At 51.7% G+C, this 9,504-nt stretch overlaps 1 protein-coding gene across 1 annotated transcript; it reads left to right on the top strand.

Moving 5' to 3' along the window:
- The first annotated feature begins 2,375 nt into the window (after positions 1-2,375).
- On the top strand, positions 2,376-6,737 carry SPAG4 (sperm associated antigen 4). The gene is given in 13 exon segments (XM_060120534.1): positions 2,376-2,670; positions 2,672-2,733; positions 3,244-3,345; positions 3,681-3,747; positions 3,932-3,993; positions 4,245-4,288; positions 4,622-4,647; positions 4,754-4,862; positions 5,128-5,203; positions 5,355-5,470; positions 5,787-5,954; positions 6,395-6,484; positions 6,572-6,737. Coding segments are annotated over 13 exon segments (1,317 nt in total). The 5' UTR covers positions 2,376-2,425; the 3' UTR covers positions 6,722-6,737.
- Positions 6,738-9,504: the final 2,767 nt, after the last annotated feature.

The raw sequence follows: 9,504 nt of genomic DNA, 5'->3' as shown, positions 1-9,504 counted from the left end.
GCTCTGCCTCTGCCTGCTTGCCCTCCTGCCCACCTGCCCACCCACCTGAATCGCCTCTGACTCAAGGGACTCACCCAGCAGGTTCAGCAATCCCTGCCCTTCAGTCAAATACAAAATCAGCAGGCCTGGGGGTCACAGGTAGGGAGGAAGTGGGAAGACAGAGAGATAGGGGTAAGGTCCCTGTGGTCAGCTCAGTCCTCCCTGCCTGCACCGGCTTCAGCCTCCTTCCTGCCTCCTTGTAGGGTGGGAGCTGCGACAGTGTGGGGATGGAGGCAAGGGGAGAGGGCCAGACTCCAGGCTGGTCTCTGCTAGCCTGTGAGGACTCAAGGACGTGGGCCTCATGTTGTTCCTTGTCACCTCACTATCCTCAATGCCCAGCTCAGGGTCTGGCACATTGCAAACCCTCAAAACACTGCCCGAATGGATGTATTAATAAATGAATCCCCTAGCTCCCAGCATTAGCATGGAGGCACTCAACACATTTATTGAATTAATGAGTGACTGAATGTGTGTTCCTAGCTTGTACATAGCAGGTGTTCAAAACACTTCTTAACCAAAAGCTAGAGGTCCTTCACTTGGGGTTTACTGGTGAGTACTGAACTCCAGGGCAGGATTTTGGAATTCTAATCTTCGGTGTCAGGAAAATCCTTTCTCCTTACTGGACCTATTTGCCTAGCTGTGTAATATGCACAGGATGAACTGCACTGCTTTTCAAAGTATGGTCCCTAATCAGGATCACACATGTGGTGGTTAAAAATGCACATTTTGGGCTTCCCTGGTGGTGCAGTGGTTAAGAATCCGCCTGCCAATGCAGGGGACATGGGTTTGAGCCCTGGTCTGGGAAGATCCCACATGCTGCAGAGCAACGAAGCCCGTGCACCACAACTACTGAGCTCACGTGCCACAACTAATGAAGCCCGCACACCTAGAGCCCGTGCTCCGCAACGAGAGAAGCCACTGCAATGAGAGGCCTGCGCACCGCATCGAAGAGTAGCCCCTGCTCGCTGCAACTAGAAAAAAGAAAACTCGCGTGCAGCAACGAAGACCCAACGCAGCCAAAAATTAATTAATTAATTATTAATTAATTTTTTTAAAAATGCACATTCTGGGACTTCCCTGGTGATCCAGTGGTAAAGGATCCACCTTACAATGCAGGGGATGTGGATTCGATGCCTGGTCAGGGAACTAAGATCCCACATGCCTCCGGGCAATTAAGCCCGCGTGCCACAACTACTGAGCTCGAGCGCCTCAACTAGAGAAGAGAAAACCCTCATGCCACAACTAGAGGGGAGCCCGTGCAACGCAAGGAAGAGCCTGCGTGCCACAACTGAGACCTGACACATCCAAAAATAAATAAAGTATATAAATAATAAATAAATCTTAAAAAAATATATATGAACACTCCTGCGCCCACTCTAGAAATGCTAAAGTAATATCTCAAGGTGTGCCTGGGAACCTGAATTTCTATAAGCTGCACTGGTACTATCCTATTGCAAAGCAGGAGTTTGGGAACATCTGGTCTCTTGGCTGTGATCATGTGTGATTCCTCATTCCCTTCTAGGTGACTCAGATGGTCTGAGTGTGGGTATGGAGATTGGTGGGTACTGAATTCTCACCCCACAGACCCCTGATGAATATGGGTCTGGGAGAGGAGCCCACAGATCCCTGAGGTCAGAGTTCTCTGGCCTAATGACTAGGATGAGAGGAGGGGCCTGAAGGGTTGTAGAGCAAAAGAGACTAAGAAACTAAAAAGACTTTATTGAGAAGTGCTGTGGGTGATCGCTTGCTCCTTAACATTTATTCGTTCACAGATATTTGAGCACCTACCACATGCTAGGCCTATCTAGGCGCTGGAGGATACAGTAGTGAACAAAACAAAAATCCCTGCCTTCATAAAGTTTACTGCTGTACTGGGAGTAACAGGTTATGAAGAAAGAAAGAAAGAGAGAAAGAAGAAAGAAAGAAAAGAAAGAAAGAAAGAAAGAAAAAAGAAAAAGAAAGAAAAAGAAAACACATAGCATGTCAGTAATAAGTGCTAAGGAGAAAAACAAAGCAGGAAGGGGGATAGAAATTCTTTTACACAGAGTGTAGCTTTGGACGGGGTGTTCTGGGAAGTGCTGTGATGTCATTGCTTGCTTTAACCTGGGAAAGAATAAGACAGACTGCCAGGGCTCCCCAGTGACGTCACGACTAGCTCTGTGACGCCACACCAGAGCGTTCGGCGGAGACCCTGGTCTCCTCTATGAAGTCAGCAGCCAGGCCCAGATAGAGGGGAGAGGGTTGGTTGGGTCAGGCCGCGGGGCACCACGGCTGCACGCAGAGTCCTTGGGGTCCCGGCGGCACGCACCTGCTGAGGGAGGGCCGAGGGCCTTGGCGGCTCAGGCGGTGACTTTGGCGTCCGTGAGGGGGGCAGCCCAGGGTCAGGATGCGGCGAAGCCGCCGCCCGGGCTCTGCCGCGTTCCCGCACAAGCACACGCCCAACTTCTACAGCAACAACAGCAACAGCTCTGTGAGCGTCATCTCGGGGGACAGCTGCAGGCACCGGTCAGCTGAGCCGGAGCCCGGAGAGCCCGAGGTCAGAAGAGCCCGGGGCTCTAGCTGCGGTGAGCCCGCCTTGAGCGCTGGAGTGCCCGGAAGAACCACAAGGGCTGAAAGCTCTCGGCTGAAGCCGGCCTCGGAGCCACAACGGGCCGGCCGCCTGTGGCTCGGCAACAGTGAGGGGCGGGGCCTCGGGTGCGGGCAGGGTCGAACCCGGGTGAGAGGAGGGAGTGGGTGGGGCCTAAGGGGTGGGGCTTGGCGCGGAAGCGGAATAAAACTATCTGGGTGCCTCCTAAGGGGCGGGACCTGTAGGGTGAAAAGAGGAGGCACTAGATAAGACGCCCCAAGGGGAGGGCCCCGGTGTGGTGGACGGTCCTGGGGAGGGGCGGGGCAAGTCCTGTGATTGGGCACCACTGAGGAGGAGCGGCCTCGGTGTTAGCATGAGTTGGCTACCAGGGAAATGGGGCCGTATCAAGACCTAAGGCTGGGGGCGGGGCCACCGTTTGGGAGGTGGGACCACGGCTAGACTGAGCTTTCTGGGAGCAGGGCCTCAGAGTGCTGCGAGAGACCCGGGATGGGGCTCCAGTGGGACTAAAGCCTCTGAGGCTGCTCTGCTTCTGGGCTGGGGAACCTGCGGCCAGGTGCCGGGGAAACAGCGGGCCTGCGGTGCGCAAGGCCCCAATGGAGCCCCTTGGGCTCCCGCAGAATCGGCTGGCTCTCCCGGTGTCCCTGAGGAGCAGCTCGACCTCTCGACTCTGGATCTGAGGCAGGAGATACCTCCCCCGCGAGTGTCCAGGAGCTTCCTGAGTACGGGCCAGGCCAGCCCAGCCCAGATCCCCTCTGACCCTCTGGCCCCCCTCTCCGAATTCCATTTCTCACCTCTGGGGCCCTGTTTTCAGTTCTGAGCCCCCGGCCCGTGTCTGATTCTCCAGCCCTTTCTCTGAGCCCGATCCATCTTCCCTAAGAATGAGAATCCAACTCATTCTCCTTGCCCGCATCTAATTCTCCTAGCCCACACCGCTGTTCCTGAGCCCCTGTCCCTGAGCCCCTTCTTGAACCTCGAACACCACGCTCTGTGAGCCCCTCACCTCTCCCCCTCCCTAAGCCTAGTCCCTTCTCTGAGCCCCCTCTCTTCTCCTCAGGCCCACTCTTCCAGGTGCTGAGCATGTTGTTATCCCTGGTAGGAGGTGTGCTGGTCAGTGTGTACAGGTCAGAGGAAGGGAAAGGGGAGCCCCAGGGGCTGCTCCTTGAGGGGGTGGGGAGCAGGGCCAGACCCGGCTGAGGCTTGAGCCGATTCACACCGGTGCTCACAGGAGCTGGGTCTAGGACACTGGGGTGGGGTCCGTGGGGTTCGCTAGGGTATCGGGGCCTCAGCCTGCCTCCGGTTCTTCAGGGAGGTCTGTTCCATCCGCTTCCTGCTCACGGCTGTGTCACTGCTGAGCCTCTTTCTGGCAGGTGAGAGGGCGGCGAATTCCCTAGGGCCCCAGCCCTGGCTGCTTTGGAGGCAAACCTGGTACATTCTCTCCTGTACCCTTCAGCCCACTCAGTCTCTTCAGAGGCTCACAGCTCCTCACAGTCCCCTTCAGAGCCTTCTAGTCCCCCCTCAGACTCAGCCCCTTCAAGCCTCTTGTCTCCCCACTGTCCCCTTTATGCCAGGGAAACCCTCTCCCTTTCCTTCCCCTGAGACCAGCCCCCTCTTTCTCCAGCACTCTGGTGGGGGATCCTGTACCTGGCCCCTCCTTTGGAGAATGTGAGTCGGGGAGTCTGTCCGGGGGTGGGTGGTTGGCAGGCTGTGAACCTGGAGGTTGTGTGGAGTCCCCTGGGCCGCTGGGAGCGGGGCAGTGCTGGAAGCTATAACCCTAAGGAATGGCTGGATATAAACAGAAGATTTCTGAGGGATTGTGCCCAAAGGTGCTTGAGGGTGTGTCTCTGAGAGGTCCTGGAAGGACAGGCCAGGGGGACAGGGGTTGGCAGTCCTCAGAAGCAAGGCTTTTTGAGTCTGGCCTCCCACACTGAGGTGGGAACAGAGGTGGGTGGGAGCTCAGCAGCGCTGTATTTTGTCCCTCCCTCCTCCCTCCAACAGGAACCTAAGGAGATGCTGACTCTAAGGTGAGAGAGGGCACCTGGGGTGGGGAGTTGGGGGCCTCAAAGGTGCTGAAGTGTCCAGGGGGACGGGGAGCCAACTAACTGCACCGTGCCAACCTTCTGCCTGCAGCGAATACCGCGAGCGCATGCGCTCCCAGGAGCAGCAGCTGCAGCAGCTCCGGGCTGAGCTGGTTAAACTCCACAAGGAGGTGGCCAGCGTTCGCGCAGCCAACAGCGAGGTGAGCCCCGCAGACTCATCCTGTTCTCAGAACCGGGTCCAGGAGCTCGGGCCCCAGGAGCCTGGCCCCGTGGCTCCGCCCATTGCACAGTCCCGGCCCACCCTGCAGCTCCACTCCCTGGGTCCTGAGCCTTAAGGCCCAGCCCAAAACCCCGCCTTCGGAATTTTTCCCGGGGTCCACAAAGTCTATCCCCAGAGAACTCTGCCCCACTATAAAAGCTGCCTGCAAGCCCCACCCCTCCAGGCCCCGCCCTCTCTCTTTTCAGAGAGTGGCCAAACTCGTATTCCAGAGGCTGAGTGAGGACTTTGTGCGGAAACCCGACTATGCGCTGAGCTCTGTGGGTAAGACACAGAGACACTGAGAGACTGAGACTCAGAGACACAGACAGAACTATGCACATGACCGGCTCCAGGAGACCGACCTCAGACAGACCCTGCCCCAGCTGTCAGTCAGGCCTAGGAGCCCCTGAGTGGTTGCTTCTCCCTGCTCCAGGAGCCTCCATCGACTTAGAGAAGACGTCCCCCGACTACGAGGATGCGAACACTGCCTACTTCTGGAATGGCTTCAGCTTCTGGAACTATGTGCGACCGCCCACGGTTATCCTGGAGGTGGGCCTGGAACCTAGATCCCGGAACGGGATCTGGGGCGGGACTCTGGGAAAAGGACCCCCGCAGCTCCCCTGGGGTGGGACCTGACAGAACTGAGGGCGTGGCGCCAGGTGGGCCCTGCTGGGCAGAAGTCCTGGAGGCGGGGCCTGGCTTGTCTGGGGTGAGGCTCTGGGTGAGGCCGAGGACAACGAGGACAACGTGATACTGGAGAGATCTGGCCCTGCTAGGTACTGGTTGGAGGACTGGGCGGGGCCCATGATGGGGTCAACCTGTCCTGTGGTTCTGATGGGCTGTGTGTCTGTCCGCCCGCCTGCAGCCAGATGTGTTCCCTGGGAATTGCTGGGCTTTTGAGGGCGACCAGGGCCAGGTGGTGATCCAGTTGCCGGGTCGTGTGCAGCTGAGCGACATCACTCTGCAGCATCCACCGCCCAGCGTGGCACACACCCGGGGAGCCAAGAGCGCCCCGCGTGACTTCGCAGTCTATGTAAGTGGGGCTGAGGCCAAGGAGGTGGGGGATTTTTGCCTAGAGAGCACAAGGCAGTCATGAAAACTGAGACTACTGAGTCTTGGCTCGCTCATCCATAAAATGGAGATACTACCACTTGCCTCTCAAGGCTGCTGTAGGTTATAAATAATTATAACCATATTCAAATATTAGTTACGGTTTATTGAGTGCTTACTCTGTGTGGAGTACTTTACATGGATTATATATCCTTGCATCCACACAACAACCTATGAAGTGCAAGTGGCCGAACTAAAATTTGCAACTTGATTTCTTTGAGCCCACATTCCACACTATACTAACACCAAAAAATAAATGAGAGTATGCATACAGATGCTGAACACAGTAGGTGCTAAACAGAGTCACTCTCTCCCTCCTCCACCTGGGCCTCACTGTTCCTCCACTCATTCTTCACTTACTAGGGCCTCCAGGTTGATGATGAGACTGAAGTTTTCTTAGGGAAATTCACCTTCGATGTGGAGAAATCTGAGATTCAGACTTTCCACCTAGAGGTATGTTTGTCTCACAGTGAAGGAAGACTGGGGAGGAGGGCAGTCCTTGGGAGACCGGGCCTTGGCATGATCCATTTGTCTCCCCAGAATGACCCCCCAGCTGCCTTTCCCAAGGTGAAGATCCAGATTCTAAGCAACTGGGGCCACCCCCATTTCACATGCTTGTATCGAGTCCGAGCCCATGGCATTCAAACCTCAGGGGAGGCAGGGGACAGTGCCACAGGGAGGGCCCATTAAACATGCTGATTGTTGGAGTGGAGGTCTATGCTGAAAGAAGCTGGATCAGTGCTGGGAGGTCTCTTGTGGGAAGGGGGGTGTGCGGCGCTCTAGTTGCCTTTGGTATATAAACATGGTTGGGGGGTCTACAAAAACGCCCTCTTTGAGAAGTCCAGATCAATATAGTAGCAGCAGTAGATGATGTTTATGGAGTGTTCACCATGTGCACAAGACAGTACTCTGGACGTTATATGCCTTACCCTAACTAATCTTCACAACCAGAGGCGGAAGCCACTCAGGTCAGGCAAGTTGCTCAAGGTCACACAGCTAACGAAGAGCTGAAACACAGCAGGACCCCAAGCCTACCACCCTCTTGCAGAGCGCCAGTCAGCATGAAGCCATGCTTGTGCACCTCAATTCTCACCCCAACTCTTGCTAGGTGCAGGTGGAGGAGGAACTACCCCTTCAGGTAAAAACTAGGGAGACTTGAGAACCTCTAGGAAGCATCTGAGTCAGAGTTGATGCAGGCCTGGTCGCCTTTACCCAGGTTGTCTTTACTGGGACCTGAGTGCACGACTATGCTAGGCACAGTACAGGTAGTCTAGTATTTACCAGTCCCTGCCCTCAAGGAGCCTGATAGGGGAGAGACGATGCTCCACAAAATGGGAGAATTCATTGACTTGATCCAAGAACTCTTCACTCTAAGGGTCAAAAGTAGAATTGGAGGGAAAAAGAGGAGACAGACATTAAAGGGTTAATGAGTTCTACCCAGGCCAAGAGGAGAAAAGGGGAACAAGTGTGAACAAAGAAACATGCAACATCTTGACTGTTAGGATCCTTTGTAGTGTGTTCATGTTTTGGAAGAATATATAGACTATTAACAGTGGTTACACCTCTGGAAAGTGGAATGCATGAGTATGTGGGGGGAGTGGAACATGCATCCATCTGTTTAAATTTTGGGGTTATTACTCTTAAAGCCTGAGGTTTTCTAACTAATGAACTAATACAGCTTTTCTAGAGGGCAACTTCATAGTAAGTACCAAAAACCTTAAATTTTATTTATTTATTTATTTATTTTTGTGGCGGTACGCGGGCTTCTCACTGTTGTGGCCTCTCCCGTTGCGGAGCACAGGCTCCGGATGCGCAGGCTCAGCGGCCATGGCTCACGGGCCTAGCTGCTCCGTGGCATGTGGGATCTTCCCAGACCCTGCAGGGCATGAACCCGCTTCCCCTGCATCGGCAGGCGGACTCTCAACCACTGTGCCACCAGGGAAGCCCCAAGCCTTACATTTTTTTATACTTTTTTTTTTTTTTTTTTTTTGCGGTATGCGGGCCTCTCACTGTTGTGGCCTCTCCCGTTGCAGAGCACAGGCTCCGGACGCGCAGGCTCAGCGGCCATGACTCACGGGCCCAGCCGCTCCAGGGCATGTGGGATCTTCCCGGACCGGGGCACGAACCCGTGTCCCCCTGCATCGGCAGGCGGACCCTCAACCACTGCGCCACCAGGGAAGCCCTATACTTTTTAATCACTGCAATTCCACTTCTAAGCATGGATCCAAAGGATACCTAGATATAATCTAAGTTAATACTTTAAGGATGTCCACCATACTGTTGTTTATGAAGGAAAAAACTGAAAATAGTATCTAAGAAGATAAAGTACACTACAAAAATAATATGGAGACAATAGAAATGGTAATATAAGGGAATGTTTAATGTCATGAAAAGTAAATAATGATATATGGATAATTTCTTAAAAAGCAAGCTAGGTTGGTATACATAAGAATTTTTAATTTCCATATCAGAAGAGTTACATAGACCAAAAAATACTATAACTGAAAAGACAATAGCCTTGGAGGAAATATTTTCAACATGTATTAATAACTGAATAACTGTAACAGAATAAGGGCTATAAGGACAACCTATAAAAAGGCTGTTCAGAAGAAATACAATCGACAAATAAACATATAAAATGATACCTAGCCTTCATAAATAAATTCAAACTAAAAATGAGTTTTTTTGCCTGTCAGATTAACAAAATGGGTAAAAAATTGTTATGAAAGGCAATTTACAATATCTATTAAAATGTTAAATATTCCTATCTTTTGATTGAGCATTTTCACTTGTAGGAATAAATCCTTCAGAAACATTCCTGTAAATGCACAGAAAAATGTAGAAGGATATTCCTTACAGCACTGTTTGTTATAACAGAAGAAAACTAGAAGGGACCCAATCTTGATAAATTAGGGATTGGCTAAATAAGCTATAGTACACTCATACACAGAGTAATACATAAGCATTAGAAAAAATGAGGTCAGCAGTAAGTTCTAACAGATAAAATACCCAAAATATAATAAGAACAAAGTGCAAACAGTATAATATCTATTTAGGGAAAAATCTGTCAGACCTAGAAAATACACCCTGCTCCATAATCTATTTTATACAGTATTTATATTTGAAATAATTTTGTACTAACTAGCACACATTCTAAAAACATTTAAAGCATACTAAAATAGTATGTATGGTATGATCCCAATTTTGTAAAACAAAAAACATGTATCACTAAAAATATGCATAAAGTATTAAAAAATATGCACCAAATATTTTATTGGGACATGGGAGTTTGGGTGATATTTATTTTTTCCTATAATGAATATACATATTTATTTTCTAGTAAGAAAAAAAATTAGTTATTAAAAAATTCAGGCTTATAGCCTATTTTTAGGACTAGAACCACCACTGCTCCATCCCTCCAGGAAGTCTAGCATAGCCCCCCTGCTCCATCTTAAAAGTCACCCCTCCCCTAG

Source organism: Mesoplodon densirostris, chromosome 16 (assembly GCF_025265405.1).
Source record: "Mesoplodon densirostris isolate mMesDen1 chromosome 16, mMesDen1 primary haplotype, whole genome shotgun sequence".
Classification (NCBI taxonomy): Eukaryota; Metazoa; Chordata; class Mammalia; order Artiodactyla; family Ziphiidae; genus Mesoplodon; species Mesoplodon densirostris.
The sequence above is the reverse complement of the archived record's forward strand: the minus strand, read 5'-3'. Positions and strand labels throughout refer to the sequence as shown.